We start from the raw sequence: 21,510 nt of genomic DNA on the forward strand, positions 1-21,510 counted from the left end.
CGACGGAACAGCTTTTCCAGCTTCCTGCTGTGAATTTGTCGCCTTCGTCGTCTTCTTCTTCACGGCGTCAGGCAGGGAGTGTTGCTGTGCCAGGTGTTGTTGTTGTTCGTCTTCTTCCGGACTGTCCGTGGTTTCTCCGCTTTGTCTCCTGCGTTTGGAGACCGGGTGGGAATCTTTGTCCACCTCTTTCAGAAGTGTGGCTTTGTTTTTGCTGCCTTTGGGTCGCCCTCTCTTGCGGGCTGTCTGCATGGCTGTCTGTGGCACTTGCTGCAGTGACGAAGTGTCGCTGTCTGCTGTCAGTGTCAGAGGTACCAGCGGCACTGGTAAGGATGCGGGGAAGTTTTGGAGACCTTCTTTCAGAATCTGAAAAAAAAAAAGAAAAAAAAAGAAGAGAAGTTAGGCTTGTCTGTTGTTGTTTTTAGTATTGCTTAGCTATTTTCTTTGTGTTTGTGTTTGTGTTTGCATGTGTGTGTGTGTGTCGGTGTGTGTGTGTGTGTGTGTCTGTGACTCTGTGTGTGTGTGTTTGTTTGTTTGTTTTTAGTATTGCTTAGCTTTTTTGTTTGTGTTTGTGTTTGTGTTTGCATATGTGTGTGTGTGTGTGTGTGTGTGTGTGACTCTGTGTATGTGACTCTATGTGCGTGTGTGTGTGTGTGTGACTGTGTGTGTGTGTGTGTGGGGGGGGGGGGGTTGGGGGGGGGGAGGGGAGGAGGGTGTTGGTGTTGTGTGTGTGTGTGCGCGCGTGTGTGTGTGTGCTGTTGATATGCAGGATTACATTTTGAAATTACATATCATAATCAGAATGCTCACAAGCAAACAAAATCTTGTACAATTATATACATGCATGAATAGATAGAAAATGTTCACACACAGACATGTGCACACAAACACACACACACACACACAAACAAACATACACATACATACAAACACACACACACACACATACAAACACACACACACACACACCCATCGCCACATTCTCTACCTACCTGCTTGAAGCAGCTCTGGGCATGGCCTAACTCCTCAAGGTCACAGGTCATGGTCACCGAGGAGCCGCTCCGTTGCCAGGTGACCTTGCACAGCTGACCAATCACCTGCAAGCTCTGCTCCAGGATTCCTTGCTCCTGCAGCTCATGGACGATGCTGTCCGAGATCTGCGTGCTCACCTTCTGAAAAATCTGGAAAAAAAAACAAACCAATAAACAAAACAAACTAAAATGAAAGCTCAGAATACTAAGTACTACCACTATGACTGCTACTGCTGCGGCTTACTACTGCTCCCCCCCCACACACACACACGCCCCTCCCCACCCCCCTACATTTCATTTAATTTCTTCATCTATTTGCTTATTTATTTTTTATTTTATTCTGGTTTTTGATTTATTGATTGATTTATTCTACTTTATCTATTCATTAATTTGATGATCCATTTATTTATTCATTTATTTATTTATTTATGTATCCTTTTTTTTTGTTGTCCTAAACACCTTACTTAGCAGGTCAGGTTATGCTGCTGGTCAGGCATCTACTCAGCAGCTGTGGTGTAGCGTAGATCTACCTGGATTTGTCCCAACATTGTGACACCTCCTTCAGCAACTGAACTGAACTGAACTGAACTGCTACTGTTACCGCTACTACTACTACTACTACTGCTATCACCACGACCACCATTACCACCACCTCTACTATGACACAACAAATTCTTCTTTCTTCTTCTTACTTCTTCCTTTCTCCTATCAGTCTTCTCTCCATCCTTTCTTTCCTTCTTCTTCTTCTCCCTTCACTCCGTACAAACTCATCAGAGCACCACGTTGAAGTACTGTTCACCACATTCCTACAGCCCTGCTAATTGTGTCAAAACCAGGGTGAGCACCATGTTGAAGTGCTGTCACCACATTCCTACAGCCCTGCTAATTGTGTCAAAACCAGAGTGGGCACCATGTTGAAGTGCTGTTACCACATTCCTACAGCCCTGCTAATTGTGTCAAAACCAGGGTGAGCATCACGCTGAAGTACTGTTACCACATTCCTACAGCCCTGCTAATTGTGTCAAAGCCAGGTTGAGCACCATGTTGAAGTGCTGTCACCACATTCCTACAGCCCTGCTAATTGTGTCAAAACCAGGCTGAGCACCATGTTGAAGTGCTGTTACCACATTCCTACAGCCCTGCTAATTGTGTCAAAACCAGGGTGAGCATCACGTTGAAGTACTGTCCACCACATTCCTACAGCTGTGCTTGTTGTGTGTCAAAACCAGGGTGAGCACCATGTTGAAGTGCTGTTCACCACATTCCTACAGCCCTGCTAATTGTGTCAAAACCAGGGTGAGCATCACGTTGAAGTACTGTTACCACATTCCTACAGCTGTGCTAATTGTGTCAAAACCAGGGTGAGCACCATGTTGAAGTGCTGTTACCACATTCCTACAGCCCTGCTAATTGTGTCAAAACCAGGGTGAGCACCATGCTGAAGTGCTGTTACCACATTCCTACAGCCCTGCTAATTGTGTCAAAACCAGAGTGAGCATCATGTTGAAGTACTGTTACCACATTCCTACAGCCCTGCTAATTGTGTCAAAACCAGGGTGAGCACCATGTTGAAGTGCTGTTACCACATTCCTACAGCCCTGCTAATTGTGTCAAAACCAGGGTGAGCACCATGTTGAAGTGCTGTTACCACATTCCTACAGCCCTGCTAATTGTGTCAAAAACAGGGTAGCACCATGTTGAAGTACTGTTACCACATTCCTACAGCTGTGCTTGTTGTGTGTCAAAACCAGGGTGAGCACCATGTTGAAGTGCTGTTACCACATTCCTACAGCCCTGCTAATTGTGTCAAAACCAGGGTGAGCATCATGTTGAAGTACTGTTACCACATTCCTACAGCCCTGCTAATTGTGTCAAAACCAGGGTGAGCACCATGTTGAAGTACTGTCCACCATATTCCTAAAAAAAAACTACACAGCTAACAAAAGGGTTGTCCCTGGCAAAAATTATGCAGAAAAATCCACTTTGATAGTAACATAAGTATAGCATTCAGCGCACGTTAAAAAACCAATAGCTAACAAAAGGGTTGTCCCTTGCAAAAATTATGCAGAAAAATCCACTTTGATAGTAACACAAGTTAAGCATACCATTTAGTGCATGTTAAAAAACCCACAGCAAACATAAAAAAATTATGCAGAAAAATCCACTTTGATAGTAACTCAAGTATACTCTTGCCGACAGACACAAAAAAACAACAGAGAAAAACGTGGGTGGCACTGTACTGTGGTGACACATTCTCCCCACGGAGAGCAGCTGCCTGAACTTCATGCAAAGAAATTTGTTGTGACAAAAAGCAGTACAATGGAATACAACTGACACGATACAATACAATACGACACGACACAATACGTTACAACAAAACACGACACAATACAAATTACAATGTGATACAATATGATATGACACAACACAATACAGTACGTTACAACAAAACACAACACATTACAAATTACGATATGATACAATATGATATGACACAACACAACACAATACGTTACAACAAAACACGACACAATACAAATTACGATATGATACAATACGATATGACACAACACAATACAGTACGTTACAACAAAACACAACACATTACGATACAGATTTACAATGTGATACAATACAATACGATAACACACATCACAACACAACACAATACAATACGTCACAACAAAACACTCTACAAATTACAATGTGATACAATACAATACGATAAAACACAACACAACACAACACAACAAAACACGACACAATACAAATTACAATATGATACAACACAATATAACATGTTCCAAGTGCTCAGCTGTCAACACCCCCAGGCCCCCAGATGAACAGATCAAGAGTCTGACCGCTAGGTTTGTCGTGCCTGTCAAGCATCTCACCTGAAAATGATCTGCGCTGCTGCCGCCAGAGTTGTTCCTGAGATCTTCCGTGACGATTGAACTCTGACCCCCGTTGACTGTGTGACCAAATGTCTCTCTCTTCTCTTGCGCAAGGAAGGAATTCTCGCCATCAGCGCAGCTTGAGGTGTCCTTTTGGGCCAAAGCTGTTCCACGATCTGATTGGTTGGTTTCAGGACCAACAGAAGTTTGTTGCTCGATGAGATATGATTGGTCGGTAAGACTTGAGCCATCCGATTGGTTGGTTTTGCTTCTGTCAGTACCTGATTGGCTGACTTCTGGAATGGGAGGTTTCAGACTGAGTGAACTGCTGCTCTCAGCAACAACTTCCATCGGAGATGATGGGTGTGTACCCACTGGTGCCTCTGTGAGTGTATCCATTGAAGTCTCTGTGTATGAATCCACTGGTGCCTCTGTGTGTGTATCTACTGTAGCGTCTGTGCCTGTAGCCACTGGTGCCTCTGTGTGTGTATCTACTGTAGCATCTGTGCCTGTAGCTACTGGCGCCTCTGTGTATGTATCTACTGTAGCGTCTGTGCCTGTAGCTACTGAGGCCTCTGTGTATGTATCTACTGTAGCGTCTGTGCCTGTAGCTACTGGTGCCTCTGTGTGTGTGTCTACTGTAGCGTCTGTGCATGTAGCCACTGGTGCCTCTGTGTGTGAATCTACTGCACCGTCTGTGCCTGTAGCTACTGGCGCCTCTGTGTGTGAATCTACTGTAGCGTCTGTGCCTGTAGCCACTGGTGCCTCTGTGTGTGTATCTACTGCACCGTCTGTGCCTGTAGCTACTGGTGCCTCTGCGTGTGTATCTACTGCACCGTCTGTGCCTGTAGCCACTGGTGCCTCTGTGTGTGTATCTACTGTAGCGTCTGTGCCTGTAGCTACTGGTGCCTCTGTGTGTGTATCTACTGTAGCGTCTGTGCCTGTAGCCACTGGTGCCTCTGTGTGTGTATCTACTGTAGCGTCTGTGCCTGTAGCCACTGGTGCCTCTGTGTGTGTATCTACTGCACCGTCTGTGCCTGTAGCCACTGGTGCCTCTGTGTGTGTATCTACTGTAGCGTCTGTGCCTGTAGCCACTGGTGCCTCTGTGTGTGTGTCCATTGGAGTCTCTGTGTGTGTATCCTCAGAAGCCTCCGTGTGTGTATAGACAGAAGCATCTGTGAGTGGATCCAGTGAAGCCTCTGTGTGTGTGTCCACTGAAGCCTGACCACAGGCGCTCTGTGACGGCTCCCAGAAAGTTCCACCCCGTGACCGACAGGGAGCAGACCGTGTGCCATCAGAGCCAGACTTTCCTTGAGACGCGGCAGATAATTCCAGATGATCCACAGATCCACCGCCCGACTCTTCCACACGGGTTTCGTGACCCACAGAACCTGTGCTCTCCTCCATAGGCTCCGCTGATGAATCTTCACGACCAGAATCTGAACTTTTCTGGACATGCATTCCCACACATGCGTGACGCGAAGAATCCGTGAGTGTGTCCCAAAACTCTGTTTGTGTGTTGCAGTCCAGAGTATCGGCGTTTTCACTCGTGTACGCCGTCTGGGTATCATGATCCTGAGATTGCGTGGCTTTGTCGAGAGAGTCTTCACCCTCCGTTCTTTTGCCAGAAAACCCCCAGTTTCTGTTCACAGTTTCCGAGACGATCCTGTGATCCTGGGCATCATGGGAGCTCTTGCTGTCCGACTCTGTCTGCTGTCCCCCGGTCTGTGGATCTGTGACACTGTGGGTGTAATGTACGGCCGGCTGGTCCAGACAGCCGCTCTCTTTATTCACAGACCTTGGATGCAAAGAATCGGCACTTTCGTCACCACGTTCCACCTCCGTCCTTGGAGCTGAAGAACCCGTGGGGTTTGATGGCACAGCACAGTGTGAGGAACCCACTGTTTGGCTGCCGGATACCATTGTGGGTCTCTGGTTTAGAGACTCGGCTGTTTGGCTGACGGATTCCTCGGTGGGTCGCTGGTTCAGAGAATCGACCGTTTTGCAGATGGATTCCGTGGTGGGTCTCTGATTCAGAGAATCTGCCACTTCACTGCGGGATTCCGTGGCAGGTCTCTGGTTCAGAGACTCCGCTGTTTTGCCCAGGGACTCCAGCTGGATGCGCAGGTCCATGTCCACCAGTGACTCTGCCGCCTGCAGTTCCGCCTGGTCAGCACTGACCCGTCGAGAGGTCACCAGGGGTTGGGAGGTCGCAGCCAAAGTAACCAGGGGTCCGGAGGTCGTCAAGGGTCGGGAGGTCGTCGTAAGGGGCACCATGCTGACCACGACAGGAGGCTGGGCAGGCCATGCATCGCTCTCCGACAGTGGCACAAACGTGTCACCTGCTCTCAGCAACAGCAAAACAGATCAGCAGAAGAAGAATGATAATGACAATAACAATGTAAAAAAAAAGTAATAAAAATAATGATAACAATAATAATAATAGCGATCATAATAATAACGATAATGATAATAATAACAATAGTAATGATGCTGATGATTATGATTATAACAATATTACTACTACTACTAATAATAACAACAATAATAATAACAACAACACCAAACAACAACAACAATAATAATACTTCTACTACTAATGATAATGATGATGATGATGATGATGATGATGATGATGATGATGATGATAATGATAAAGTACCCAGATAAGTAACTGAATCTTGTGCAGAGACAAAGATCAAAGTGCTCACACACCAGCCATTCACACCAATGTACAGCTGCAGTTCAGATGGTATGAAAGATACAAAACCTACCACAGAAGCGTAAGTGGAAAGCCAGAGAAACTGTAGGCTGGGAAGCAGTATGGTGGGAAGGTGTGGGGGCCTGGGGGGCGGGGGGGAAGAAAAGAAGGGGGATGCCATTTTGGAAAGAGGTAGCTTTCTGTATCAGGTCAGGGGCATAGCCCTTGCTACTGGTACCATGTAACCCAGTACTACCTGCCGCATGTGAAGTCTCCCAACGACGGACCAGGCGGCAGAGGAAACCTTTCCCAACGGCTGTGAAGGCGGAAGAGGGATGACCAAAGGGCAGGGGGAGCTCTTATCCTTGGCTGGAAGTCCTCCTAGGAGACGGAGCTCCGAAGAAAAAACCTGCACCTGCCGAGGCCGTCCTACACATGGCAGTATCTGCACCTGTGGGACTGTGAGCGTCGGTAGGCGAGAGAGTGGGGAAGGGACTGCACAACTCCTCCTCACTAAAAAAAAAAAGTCACCTGTGCTTGTCAGGCATTTGAAAACAAGAAAACGCTGGCCATTAAGGAGAAGCGTGAGCAAAGGAAGCAGGGCTCAACTTCTGGAGACATTTTCCCTTGCAACACCTGTGGGAAGTGCTGCGCATCCAGAATCGGCCTCTTCTCCCTTATGAGGACACACACCGACAGATAGGCCTGCCTGTCTACTCATCCGTCAGACTGACGGGAGACTTCATCATCAGGTTTTAAGGCCAGACTTGGCAGGTTTGAACCAAAACCAAAGAGGTGGGTTCATTCTAATCGTAAGGAGACAGAGACAGGGAAAGAACAGAGGCTGACTGTTGTGTGAATGAATCTGGAAACGCAAAGTCCTGCCTCACTTGACTCATTCAACCCTGCACTGCTGGGGCGTAGAAATTTGTGTCATTAAAACGGGTTCCACATTCGTACACACGCATAAACTGCAAGCCAAGGGAACTAACTTCTATAGTATATCTGGCTGCGTTGATGGCTGTCAATCTGAAGGGAAAAAATGGTCAGTTTCAGTATATTTTCTGAGTTTTTCCTGCATCAAAACGGCAGGGAAGCCTGCTGCTGAGGCTGTAAACTCCCCAGAGTTGAATGGGTTAAAACGTGCCTCTTGAACAAATGGGTCTATGCCCCTCTCCCCACCCCCTCATCCCCACTCTTTCCATCTACAGTTCCTATAGCTTTCTATTTACATGTATCTATATGCTCTGTCTTTCATCACTCTGAATCAGAGTTATGCATGTGGCTGACTGGTGTGAGAGAGCTTTGATCTGTGCCATCTACACAACAAGGCTCACTGTTGCACTAACATATTTATCATCATCTTCGATGTCATCATTATCAAGTAAGCGTGAGGTTAACAAATCCATTGACTGATCAGTTCATTCTGTAAATCACTCTGCAATGCAAGTGACTGGTTATTGTGGACATATTGATCATCATCATCAACATCAAGCGCGAGGTAAACAAATCATCACCATCATCATGATCAAGTAAGCATGAGGTTAACAAATCAGTCGACTCATCCATTCATTCCGTGAATCGTTCATTCTGCAATGCAACTGACTGGTTACTGCATTAACTGACGACAATCACTGGCAACTCCTGCCAGCTTCTTTGTATTCTGGATGCGTTTCTGTTCTCTGTTCCTTTCTGTTCCAGTCCACCCTCTTCTCCACTCTACTCCACCCCACTCTATGCCACTCCACCCTACTCTGTTCCACTCCACCTTACTCTACACCACTCCACCTTACTCTGTTCCACTCCACCCTACTCTACACCACTCCACCCTACTCTGTTCCACTCCACCCTACTCTGTTCCACTCCACCTTACTCTACACCACTCCACCCTACTCTGTTCCACTCCACCCCACTCCACCCTACTCTGTTCCACTCCACCCTCCTCTGTTCCACTCCACCCCACCCTACTCTACTCTGTTCCACTCCACCCTACTCTGTTCCACTCTGTTCCACTCCACCCTACTCTGTTCCACTCCACCCTACTCTACTCTGTTCCACTCCACCCTACTCTGTTCCACTCCACCCTACTCTGTTCCACTCCGTTCCACTCCACCCTACTCTGTTCCACTCCATTCTACTCTGTTCCACTCCACCCTACTCTGTTCCACTCCATTCTACTCTGTTCCACTCCACCCTACTCTGTTCCACTCCATTCTACTCTGTTCCACTCCACCCTACTCTACTCTACGCCACTCCACCCTAATCTGTTCCACTCCATTCTACTCTGTTCCACTCCACCCTACTCTACTCTGTTCCAATCCACCCTACTCTACTCTACGCCACTCCACCCTAATCTGTTCCATTCCACCCTACTCTACGCCACTCCACCCTACTCTACTCTGTTCCACTCCACCCTACTCTGCTCCACTCCACCCTACTCTGCTCTGTTCCACTCCACCCTACTCTGTTCTGTTCCACCCTACTCTGTTCCACTCCACCCTACTCTGCTCTGTTCCACTCCACCCTACTCTACACCACTCCACCCTACTCTACACCACTCCACCTTACTCTACACCACTCCACTCTACTCTGTTCCACTCCACCCTACTCTACTCTGTTCCACTCCACCCTACTCTGCTCCACCCTACTCTGTTCCACTCCACCCTCCTCTGTTCCACTCCACCCTACTCTGTTCCACTCCACCCTACTCTGTTCTACTCCACCCTACTCTACTCTGTTCCACTCCACCCTACTCTGTTCCACTCCACCCTACTCTGTTCCACTCCACCCTACTCTACTCTGTTCCACTCCACCCTACTCTGTTCTACTCCACCCTACTCTACTCTGTTCCACTCCACCCTACTCTGTTCCACTCCACCTTACTCTACACCACTCCACCCTACTCTGTTCCACTCCACCCTACTCTGTTCCACTCCACCTTACTCTACTCCACTCCACCTTACTCTACACCACTCCACCCTACTCTACACCACTCCACCCTACTCTGTTCCACTCCACCCTACTCTGTTCCACTCCACCCCACCCTACTCTACTCTGTTCCACTCCACCCTACTCTGTTCCACTCCACCCTACTCTGCTCCACTCCTCTGTTCCACTCCACCCTACTCTGTTCCACTCCACCCTACTCTGTTCCACTCCACCCTACTCTGTTCCACTCCACCCTACTCTGTTCCACTCCACCCTAATCTGTTCCACTCCATTCTACTCTGTTCCACTCCACCCTACTCTACTCTGTTCCAATCCACCCTACTCTACTCTACACCACTCCACCCTAATCGGTTCCATTCCACCCTACTCTATGCCACTCCACCCTACTCTGTTCCACTCCACCCCACTCTGCTCCACTCCACCCTACTCTGTTCTGTTCCACCCTACTCTGCTCTGTTCCACTCCACCCTACTCTACGCCACTCCACCCTACTCTACGCCACTCCACCCTACTGTTCCACCCTCCTCTGTTCCACTCCACCCTACTCTGCTCCACTCCACCCTACTCTGTTCCACTCCACCCTACTCTACTCTGTTCCACTCCACCCTACTCTACACCACTCCACTCTACTCAACACCACTCCACCCTACTCTGTTCCACTCCACCCTACTCTACTCTACTCCACCCTACTCTGTTCCACTCCACCCTACTCTGTTCCACTCCACCCTACTCTACGCCACTCCACCCTACTCTGTTCCACTCCACCCTACTCTTTTCCACTCCACCCTACTCTATGCCACTCCACCCTACTCTGTTCTACTCCACCCTACTCTACTCTGCAGGCAGCAAAGCAAAATCAGTCAGGCACTGAAGTCCTCACCAGCATGGTGTAAGGTCCACCCAGGCAGGTGTACTGTACTGTACTGTACTGTACCGAGACTTATACGAAACCATACTATACTATACAGTACTGTACTAGACCAGACTGTACTGCACTAGACTACACTAGACTTATTACTATACTATACTATACTGTACTGTACTGTACTATAACTGTATTGTACTGTACTGCACAGCACTCAGCTGTACAACTCAACTCTGCAGTGCGATTCTGTTCTGTCCTGTTCTGTTCTATACTATTCTCTTCTCTCGCTACTCTGCTCTACAGCGTACCATCACCACACACTACTCCACACCATCAGCACGTACCCTCCACAGGAAACGTTCCCACAGCACCGCTCCACTCCCCTTCGCCCACCCCCCCTTCCTCCTCCTCCTCCTCCTCCCCCTCCTCCTCCTCCTCTGCAGTGAGGTTGGTGGCCGGCCTGGTCGGGTCACAGATCTGCAGGTGGCGTGCGAACCCCTGCCGACGACGACGGGTGGCGCCACACAGTGGGCAGTGGTAGTGGAAGCGAATTCTCTCCCCTCCTCCTCCTCCCCCCTCCGCTGTCAGCTCACAGGGCAGGTAGCAGACCAGGACGGTGTAGACTGCGGGAACACAATGTTTTGATATCAAAGGAGGAAGGTGGCAGGGTGGTTAAGATGCTTATCTGCCAATACAGCGTGTCTGCCAGGGCCTGGGGTTTGATTCCCACTCTCATCCGCTTTCTCCAAAACTTTGTATTTGTATTTCTTTTTATCACAACAGATTTCTCTGTGTGAAATTCGGGCTGCTCTCCCCAGGGAGAGCGTGTCGCTACACTACAGCGCCACCCATTTTTTTTGTATTTTTTCCTGTATGCAGTTTTATTTGTTTTTCCTATCGATGTGGATTTTTCTACAGAATTTTGCCAAGAACAACCCTTTTGTTGCCGTGGGTTCTTTTATGTGCGCTAAGTGCATGCTGCACACAGGACCTCGGTTTATCGTCTCATCCGAATGACTAGCGTCCAGACCACCACTCAAGGTCTAGTGGAGGGGGAGAAAATATCGGCGGCTGAACCGTGATTCAAACCAGTGCGCTCAGATTCTCTCTCTTCCTAGGCAGACGCATTACCTCTAGGCCATCACTCCACTCTGACTCTAACTTTGCACAGGAAAATCAAACGGAACGTCTAACCATACGAATGCGACGATGAACCGAGGTCCCCTGTGCAGCATGAACTTCGACGCACTGAAAAAGAACCCAAGGCAACGTGAGTGTTGTCCTCTGGCTAAACTCTGATGGAGAAATCCATTCTGATAGGAGGACAAATATATATGCATGCACTCAAGGCCTGACAAAGCGCACTGGGTTGTGGTATTGTCAGGCATCAGCCTACGAGATGTAGTGTAGCATGTATGGATTTGTCTGAATGCAATGATGCCCCCTTGAGAAACTGAAACAAACTAATTCATGAAAAAGAAATAAAGTATGACCTTGCCAATGTAGTTGTATACATTTATGTAATCTTCTGCTATGTTCTGCCATGTTCTGCACTACAGTGTCAAATTTATTCACAATCTTTACATTACAGACTACAGAAACACAGTTTCAAATATGAAAGAAAAAAAAAGTTCTGTAAAAATATATAGTTGTACAGATCCTGCACCATGTTCTGCATACTATTGCACAGACGAATATATATATTCTGAAAATATTATCACGTAATATATTCACACTCTTGTATGTCATGCTCTGTGTAACACTATATCATCATAGTCCTTCACAACAAATGACTACACTCAAGAGCTGCAAAAAAACCCACATTTGAAGGGGACACCACTCCTCCAATGCGACACAAAGTGCTGCTTCATGTGACACAGGTGGTTGGGCTTCAGCTTGGCCGTCGTGCACAGCGGGCAGTGGTAGCGCCCCTTGCAGCAGTCCAGGCAGCTCGCATCGCACCAGCGGCAGGTCCGACAGGTTACGCACAATGGACAGGTGCCACTGTGGCAGAGAATCATTGATGACAGGTGCCACTGTGACAGAGAATCATTGATGACAGGTGCCACTGTGACAGAGAATCATTGATGACAGGTGCCACTGTGGCAGAGAATCATTAATGACAGGTGTCACTGTGACAGAGAATCTTTGATGACAGGTGCCACTGTGGGAGAGAATCATTAATGACAGGTGCCATTGTGACAGAGAATAACTAATGACAGGTGCCACCGTGGCAGTTTCAGTTTCAGTTTCACTTTCTCAAGGAGGCGTCACTGCGTTCGGACAAATCCATACACGCTACACCACATCTGTTGAGCAGATGCCTGACCAGCAGCATAACCCAACGCGCTTAGTCAGGCCTTGAGTGCATGCTTACATATTTGTGTACCTATGAAAGTGGATTTCATTTTACGTAATTTCGCCAGAGGACAACACTCTCGTTGCCATGGGTTCTTTTTCAGTGCGCCAAGTGCGTGCTGCACACGGGACCTCGGTTTATCGTCTCATCCGAAAGACTAGACGCTCAGTTTGATTTTCCAGTCAAACTTAGGAGAAAGGGCGAGAGCGGGATTCGAACCCACACCCTCACGGACTCTCTGTATTGGCAGCTGAGCGTCTTAACCATTCTGCCACCTTCCTCCTACACCGTGGCAGAGAATAACTAATGACAGGTGCCACTGTGGCAGATAATCATTAATGACAGGTGCCACTGTGACAGAGAATCATTGATGACAGGTGCCACTGTAGCAGAGAATCATTGATGACAGGTGCCACTGTAGCAGAGAATCATTGATGACAGGTGCCACTGTAGCAGAGAATAACTAATGACAGGTGCCACTGTGACGGAGAATCACTAAAATCATTAAAAAAAAAAGAAACAATAAAAAACAAAACAAAAAAATTCTCAGTAGAAAACAGCAATGGACATTATGGACAGGTTCCACTGTGACAGAGAATCACTATGGACAGGTTCCAATGTGACAGAGAATCACTATGGACAGGTTCCAATGTGACAGAGAATCACTATGGACAGGTTCCAATGTGACAGAGTATTACTATGGACAGGTTCCAATGTGACAGAGTATTACTATGGACAGGTTCCACTGTGACATAGAATCACTATGGACAGGTTCCACTGTGACATAGAATCACTATGGACAGGTTCCACTGTGACATAGAATCACTATGGACAGGTTCCACTGTGACAGAGTATTACTATGGACAGGTTCCACTGTGACGAATAATAACTATGGACAGGTACCAATGTGACAAAGAATCTGTATGGACAACTGTTGCTGAGATAGAGAATCATTAAGGACAGGTGCCACTGTGACAGGGAAACATTTTGGACAGGTGCCACTGCGACAGGGAAACATTTTGGACAGGTGCCACTGTGACAGGGAAACATTTTGGACAGGTGCCACTGTGACAGGGAAACATTTTGGACAGGTGCCACTGCGACAGAGAATAACTATGCACAGGTGCCACTGTGATGGAGAATAACTATGAACAGGTGCCTCTGTTACAGAAAATCACTATGGACAGGTACCACTGCGACAGAAAATCACTATGGACAGGTGCCACTGTGACAGAAAATCACTATGGACAGGTACCACTGCGACAGAAAATCACTATGGACAGGTGCCACTGTGACAGAAAATCACTATGGACAGGTACCACTGCGACAGAAAATCACTATGGACAGGTACCACTGCGACAGAAAATCACTATGGACAGGTACCACTGTGACAGAAAATCACTATGGACAGGTACCACTGTGGCAGAAAATCACTATGGACAGGTATCACTGTGACAGAAAATCATTCTGGACAGCTGTCACTGTGACAGACAATCATTCTTGATAGGCGCCACTGTGACCAAAAAAACAAATAAACAACCCCCCCCCCCCACCCCCACCCCCCCCCCGCAACAAAAAACAACAACAAAACATTCCAAGTTGAAGACAGCAACGGGCAGGCTAGGCTCAATAAAAAGTCTGAGCCATCATTCAGACACAGCCATTCTGTTTCAGTTTCTGTTTCTCCGGAAGGAGTCACTGCATCTGGTCAAACACATACATGCCACACTGCGTCAGCTGGGCAGATGCTTTGAACAGCAGCACAACCCAAAGCACTCGTCAGGCCTTGAGTGCATGCATATAATGTGTTTTTGCACCTGTCAGAGTGTTGACACCTTTGACAGAATTTTGCCAGAGGACAACAACAGTAATACTAATTTTGACCTGTTAGTCTACTATTAATTGTGAAGTGTTTTGTATATGCTTGTGTTGGCAAGGGTTTTGCACTAAATGGGGGAACATGTGCATGTGGATGGGGTGGGCATGGTGTAATTGTGTCTGAGAATTTGTATTCAGTGGTGTGTGTGTGTGTGTGTGTGTGTGTGTGTGTGTGTGTGTGTGTGTGAAATGGAAATGTATTTCTTTATCACAATATTCTTGTATATATATATATGCATTTTGTTGTTGTTGTTGCTCTTCATCTGCTTGTTTCTTCTCTCCTCCCCCCCCCCCCCCCCCCCATTTTTTCTTCTATTTTTTTCTTTCTTTTCCCTTCTCTTTAATTAAAAATTCTTTTCATTGATGGCTTGATGTAAAAAAGCAACTGTTGCTTATTCAATTTACCATCATGAAATAAAATCTTGACTTGACTTGACTTGTTGCCATGGGTTTTTCTTTCAGTGCGCCAAGTGCGTGCGGTACACGGGACCTTGGTTTATCGTCTCATCCAAAGGACCTGGAGGCTCAGTCTGATTTTCCAGTCAAAGTCAGGAGACAGGGGGAGAGCGGGAATGGAACCCAGACCCTCACCAACACCACTGGCAGAGAAGCGTCTTCACCATTCTGCCACTTTCCTCCTCATGATGATGATGATGATATTCATGATAATGATAATAATACTAAGTTCAGTTCAGTTGAGTTGCTTGACGAGGCATCATTGCCTTCAGACAAATCCATACGCGCTACACCACATCTGCTAAGCAGATGCCTGACCAGCTGCATAACCCAGTTCCACTTAGTCAGGCCTTGAGAAAAGAAGAAATAAAACGTTCACACACACACAGTCACATACACTGTATGTATGTAAGTATGTATGAGTACACACACACACACATGCTACTACTTTCATACTCACATCCACACACAAACGACAAATGAATGCATGCGCGCACACACACGCACACACACACACACACACACACGCGCTCACATACACCCTAACACCCACAAAAACCTACTACTATCACTACTTCTACCACTACTCTGACTACAACTACTACCACTACTACTACCCCTACTATTACTACTAAACACTGACCTTATACTGTGGCAGGTCTTTGAGGCGGGGCATGCCATGTACCATATGGGGGGAGAACAGCTTCGGCACGTTCAGACTGTAGCCTGCCAGGTCCGCCTTGGCTGCCAGGCCGCTCGCACGCTTCTCGCAGCGCCACAGGTGGGCCGTCAGGGCAGACAACTGTGCACAGCTCCGGTGGCACAGCGGGCAGTGGAAATGAGGCTCCAGGGCGCTGGCGCACTGCCGATGGCAGAGTTCGATTCTGTGGTCTGCCGAGGGGGAGAAAGTGGAGAGAGAGAGTGAGGGGGTGTTGGGGGGTGTGGAGGGTGGGGAGGAGTGTGAGGGGTGTAGGGATTGTTGGGTGTTTGTAAATAAACTTTGACGAATGGAGTGTGTGTGTTGGATAGTTGTGGTGTTTGTAAATTAAACTGGTGTGGTTGATGAGAGTGAGTGTGTGTGTGTGTGTGTGTGTGAATGTAGTAGTGTGTGAATGTGTTGTGTGAATGAGTGAGTGTGTGCATGTGTGTGTGTGTGTGTGTGTGTGTGGTGTGTGCTTTCAATCACAGTAAATGGTATATTCTTATTGTTTTCTTACCATCATAGTCAATGAAAGCATCTTTCTTACCATCACAGTAAATTGCAGCAGCTTTCTTACCAACTTAGTATTACAACAGAAGCATTCTTACCATCACAGCACTGACAGGAGCCTCCACACCGTCATAGTAAATGACAGAAACATTCTGAACACCACAGTAAACTACATATTATGCTTTCTTAACATTGTTGCAAATGACAAGCATTCTTACCATCACAGTGAATGACAGAAGATTCCGTACCATTACAGTAAATGACAGCTGTCGCACCATCAAAGTAAATGAGAGAAGCATTCTTACCATCACATTAAATTACACAAGCTTTCTCAACATTGTAGTGAATGACAGCAGCAATCTTACCATCGTAGTATATGACAGAAGGCTTCTTTGAATCAGGAGCATGTACAGCACTGCTGTCTAGACCCTGAAACCAAATGATCAAATAGGAAAATATGGATATAACTTTATAAGCATACAAATAAATGCTTAACAAATTAAACAAACAAATAAAAAAAAAGCAATGAATTACCCTGAATCCAAATCATTAAATAGATAATTAACCAAAAATAAGCGTGACTAAATAAAGAAACAAATAAATTAGCAAATAAATGATTTGATGAAAAAATATAAGTAAAGATATTGATAAACAATAAATTACTCTGAAACCAATTCATTAAATAGAAACAAAAATAATTCAAAACATACATGATTAAAAAGATTAATCAATCATTTAGTGAATCAATCAATCAATACACACACTACTCACACATACATACATGAAACATACAAACACACACACATACACAAACTCACACACACACATACGCACACACACACACATACACATATACACACACTCACACACAAAAATACACACACACACACACTCACACCTCCCCTCCCACGCCCACCCCCCACACAAAAGACTCACCTGTTTCGATGCGTGAGACAGGAGATGACTGGTGAAAGCGTTTCTCTTCAGCAATGTGGTGCTGCACACGGGGCAGTGGTAGTGACCTCCCTTCGTGCTGCTTCCCCGACAGGTGTGAAAGCATTTGACGATCATCATACCTGTGGAGCAGTAATATTGTCTTTTCACAGGATACAGGTAACGTTCATTCGCACCTGCATTTGGCAATAATCATACTGGCTGAAGAGCATCAGGATTCTTTCACTGGATACAATTACATTCATTAACACCTGCATATCATGATCATCACACCTGTAGAGCAGTAAAATGCTTTCAAAGGACACAAACATTTATTAACACCTGAATTTCATGATCATCACACCTGTCGAGCAGTACGATGCTTTTTACAGGATAGAAACATTCATTAACACCTGAATTTCTCAATCACTATACCTGCAGAACAGTTCAATGCTTTGACATGATATAAATGTTCATTATCACCTGAATTTCACGATCATCACACCTGCAGAGCAGTAAGAGGATACAAGCATTCATTAACACCTGTCTGAGATGTATTTTATAACATCCCGTGGCCGGACAAAATCTGCAACAAGGAGTTGTGGCAAAGGGTGAGGACAGGAGTCTGTCACCAGACAGATCCTGAGGAGGAAGCAGAGCTGGATTACATGCCACACCCCCATGAAGAACCAACATCACCATGTATACATATATATATATATTGTGTGTGTGGATGTGTGATGCGTTTATTTCTAGAATACATTGCTTTCATCTCTTTTTCACACCAATCACGTTGACATATATATATATATATATATATATATATATATATATATATATATATATACATATATATAAGATAAGATAAGATAAGATAAGAATAACTTTATTATCTCCAACTGGAGAAAATTGGTCAGGTGCATTATCACAACATAGACAAGTAAACAACATGGGGACCATAACTGTAAAAGTCAACAACAGCTTTTACGAATATTACGAAGATACAAATGTAAAAAATATCACATACACCGTTTCATACATACATCCACACACTGCAGGTAATAACTAGTATTCTTAATGTAAAAACAGAAAGAATTAAGAAACATTATTTGAATATAATTATAAACATAGCCTACTATACTGCACATTGATTATAATAGACAGATAAGAATAAAGATAAACTGCGGAAAACCGCAACCAGATAATTAGCACCCACCCGCACCCACCCACCCCACACATGCAGATTACTTGATTAAACATGTATATATATCTATATCTACAGATTAAAAAGAGAGACAGAGACAGTGAGAGACACTACCAATAAAATGAATATATATACATGGTATTAAGAAAAAACACAGAAAAACTGGCCTGCAACTTTGTTCAATAGTTGCTTTTTTTTCTTTTTTTTTTAATGTTCTAATGCATCAAACAAAAAAATCGAAAATCAAATCACCATCATAGTACACAGCGTGTTGAAAATGCGTCAAGTGAAGATGGTCGCGGACACGGCCGGGCTGTGTCGGCTTGTACTGACGCACGTCACAGAAGGGGCAATGCACCTTGTTGTCACAGCAGTCCTTCAGACTGCAGCGATGAAGTGACACTGTCGTTGATGAGGTTGCGTTGCCACCAAGAATGGTTCTGTGGTGAGGCTCTTGCGTCTCTGTCGATCATGAAAGAGCATGCAAAAATAACAAGTAATGAATGGGAAAGTCGCCATTTCTTCATCATTATTATCATTATTACTGCTATTATCATTATCATCATCATTACTAGTATCATTATTATTATTATTATCACTGTTATTATCTATTGATCATTATGATTACCTGTGTGTCTGTCTATTTATCTATCTAATATCATCTGGTGACTTTTTGTTTTAAGTGTGTTTGAAGTATTCGGTAATGTCATGGAGTATGACTGTACAGCAATGCAAGAATAATAAATGATTAATATGCATTAAAAAAAACAACAACACACACACACAACTGTCACCATCTCATCATTATCTATATCAGGTTACTTTCTATTTTAACTGTAATGGAAGCATTCACTAAAGTCTAATTTTGACTGACTGATTGACTGATTATTCATTCATTGTTACCAACTTATCATCATTGCTTTTGTGTATTCATCATCCTATTTTCTGTTTTACCTTAAAAAAAAAAATTCAATGATTCTGATAGCAAAATCTATAAAGTAGTAAGACAAGTGCAAAGAAAAGAGTTTGTCGACATATAACTGACCCAAAAATATACAACAATAAATGTACTGTAGAAAATGTGGCAGCTCTGTTCTGCATTATACTACACTGTATTCTATGACATTGTCAATTTGTGATGTGTTGAACTCACAACTTGCTGAGTCATATCAGTTCTGACTGTAGATCTTTATTTTGTGAACCAGAGCTACTAACATATATGGATGAAGTCAATAACTCAAGACGATCCACAAAGATATTGTAATATCCACTTCTTAAATCCATCAGAAGAATTCCAAACAAATGTTTTCAAATGTTAATCTTACCTTTGAAAATGTCTTCTGCTGTTCCATCATTTGAACTAATGGAAGAATGGCTGATCATGGACACGTCTTTGCCGTTGTCTGCAGCTACTGTTTTTGTTTCAGCCATGGTCACTCAGGCACATTGTCTACATCTGTGTTGCATTAAAAAAAATGCTGTTAATTAAAACAACAACAACAACAACAAAAACAAACCCAAACCAACCAAACAAACAAACACCACCACCAACAAACATTTCAAAGTATTTGAATGGTGAAAAACACTTATCAATATAATGATTAGTTACTTATGTACTTGATTAGTAGTAGTTGTAAGCAACAGTAACAGCACCACCAGAAGAGCTACTATTTTGCTTTTGTTCTAGAGCTATGTAGTCAGTGCATTACTTAAATCATGTTTAAAAAGTGACATTAAGATTTTGTTTGTTTGTTTGTTTTTGAGGGGGGTGGGGTGGGGGTGGCGGGGGGTTAAGGTTTATGTCACAGTTTAACTCACGGTATATACCTAATTGTAACATATATTTTGGTTACTTTCTGTTTACTAACACTTTGCGTTTGGTCCAGCAGCAACACACACACGCACGCATGCACACACGGGTAAGACTGACGGACGCAGGCTGAGAGCCAGAGACAGAGCGGGAGAAACTCTATCCTTGAAAATGATAAGGGAGGATTTCACTGTCCCGCTTTTAAATATGAAATTTAATTTGGTTCTTCATATATCGTAACCAGTTCACGTGCGTGTCTTCTGCAGAAGCCGTTGTGAAATAGTGTCCTTGCAAGGGAAGCAATTCAATGTCATCGCCGCTTTGATTTACTGAAATAACTGTATCATTTCTGACGTGTATGCACACTGTGAAAGATCTGTTGCCTGCATAACTATTTCCACAACTCATTTTTCTGAAAGTCAAGATGAATTTTGTTGTTAAATAAATGAAATCGTTTCTGTCTGTGCAGCTTACCACACGTTCCGTGAAACCATGTAATGGCGTCCAGTGAACTTCCGATGAAAACGGTCGTCCAAGGGAAATCAATCTTGTGGAGGAGAAGAAACGTGGTGACAGGGGGAGAGTTGCCAAGTGCAAAAATACTTCGTTGGACATTCCTGTGCAGGATGCGATAACCTTCTCTGAGGAAGGTGTACGGCAGATTCAGTACAAACTTAACCTAGGAAAGCCACTGTTATTTTGATTCTGATGTGTGTGTGTGTGTGTGTGTGTGTGTGTGTGTGCATGCGTGCGTGCGCGCGTGTGTGATTATATTCTAATGTACATACTTGATTCGCTCACTCGTAAGTAACTCAGTTTAGTTTATTTACATTTTATTCTAATGTCGAACAGTGAGTTTCTGTACCTTGTTGTAGACCATAGACCCGGCTGAGTCCACTGAGACCGGATCAGCGCCCGTCACGGTGTTCTAAAGGAGCTGGCAGCCGATGTGGCGCCCATCCTCACCACTGTCTTCAAATCATCTGTTCACACACTGAGGGGAAGTACCAGTCGACTGGAGAAATGACATTGTCACCTTTGCCGGCCGTATTCAAGAAGCCGGACAGCCGCGTGACTATGATCCAGCAGACTATAGGCCTGTCTCCCTCACTTCACCTGCCGCGTGTAAGGTTTGGGAGCACTTCATTGCTTCCTCCAGTCGACGATGAAGCGCCTCAAGAGAAACAAAACAGCATCCTTTGCCCACAACAGCACGGATCAGG

The 21,510-nt window shown here is 45.1% G+C and overlaps 3 protein-coding genes across 4 annotated transcripts in view; all 3 read right to left on the reverse strand.

The window, feature by feature from the left end:
• LOC143301930 (uncharacterized) overlaps positions 1-4,544 on the reverse strand; it is a 21,720-nt gene extending 17,176 nt beyond the window's left edge. The window contains exons 1-3 of the mRNA XM_076616380.1: positions 3,923-4,544; positions 990-1,178; positions 1-363 (exon numbers count right to left, since the gene is read on the reverse strand). The exon at positions 1-363 is cut by the window's left edge and continues 1,647 nt beyond it. Coding sequence (XP_076472495.1) covers positions 1-363; positions 990-1,178; positions 3,923-4,321 — 951 coding nt within the window. The 5' untranslated portion in view covers positions 4,322-4,544. The remainder of the gene's footprint in view (positions 364-989; positions 1,179-3,922) is intronic.
• LOC143301756 (uncharacterized) lies at positions 4,366-7,120 on the reverse strand. Its single transcript, XM_076616143.1, has 3 exons — positions 6,880-7,120; positions 4,538-6,264; positions 4,366-4,401 (listed from the first exon to the last, which is right to left on the reverse strand). Exons 2-3 carry the CDS (start codon positions 6,197-6,199, stop codon positions 4,366-4,368), a joined length of 1,698 nt encoding a protein of 565 aa, XP_076472258.1. The 5' UTR covers positions 6,200-6,264; positions 6,880-7,120.
• A 3,759-nt stretch (positions 7,121-10,879) lies between these two features.
• On the reverse strand, positions 10,880-19,933 carry LOC143301931 (uncharacterized). Of its 2 annotated transcripts, XM_076616381.1 has the most exons (7): positions 19,803-19,933; positions 18,730-18,939; positions 17,277-17,416; positions 16,706-16,769; positions 15,774-16,021; positions 12,260-12,441; positions 10,880-11,060 (listed from the first exon to the last, which is right to left on the reverse strand). In XM_076616381.1, exons 1-7 carry the CDS (start codon positions 19,906-19,908, stop codon positions 11,027-11,029), a joined length of 984 nt encoding a protein of 327 aa, XP_076472496.1. In that variant the 5' UTR covers positions 19,909-19,933; the 3' UTR covers positions 10,880-11,026. The 2 variants fall into 2 exon arrangements, with proteins under 2 accessions (XP_076472496.1, XP_076472497.1); XM_076616382.1 differs by lacking the exon at positions 12,260-12,441.
• Positions 19,934-21,510: the final 1,577 nt, after the last annotated feature.

This window comes from Babylonia areolata, chromosome 28 (genome assembly GCF_041734735.1).
Source record: "Babylonia areolata isolate BAREFJ2019XMU chromosome 28, ASM4173473v1, whole genome shotgun sequence".
In the NCBI taxonomy this organism is placed as follows: domain Eukaryota; kingdom Metazoa; phylum Mollusca; class Gastropoda; order Neogastropoda; family Buccinidae; genus Babylonia; species Babylonia areolata.

Excerpts from the sequence above, each read along its gene's own strand:
- LOC143301756 (XM_076616143.1), bottom strand. The coding sequence starts at position 6,199 with ATGGTGCCCCTTACGACGACCTCCCGACCCTTGACGACCTCCGGACCC. Across the intron at positions 4,402-4,537 it reads ACACACACACAGAGGCACCA|AGGCACCAGTGGCTACAGGC; the intron begins GTAGCTACAGGC and ends ATACACACACAG.
- LOC143301931 (XM_076616381.1), bottom strand. The coding sequence starts at position 19,908 with ATGGCTGAAACAAAAACAGTAGCTGCAGACAACGGCAAAGACGTGTCC. Across the intron at positions 18,940-19,802 it reads AGCAGAAGACATTTTCAAAG|AGACGCAAGAGCCTCACCAC; the intron begins GTAAGATTAACA and ends CATGATCGACAG. Across the intron at positions 11,061-12,259 it reads GAGTGGTGTCCCCTTCAAAT|TCTACACCGTCCTGGTCTGC; the intron begins GTGGGTTTTTTT and ends GTGTTCCCGCAG.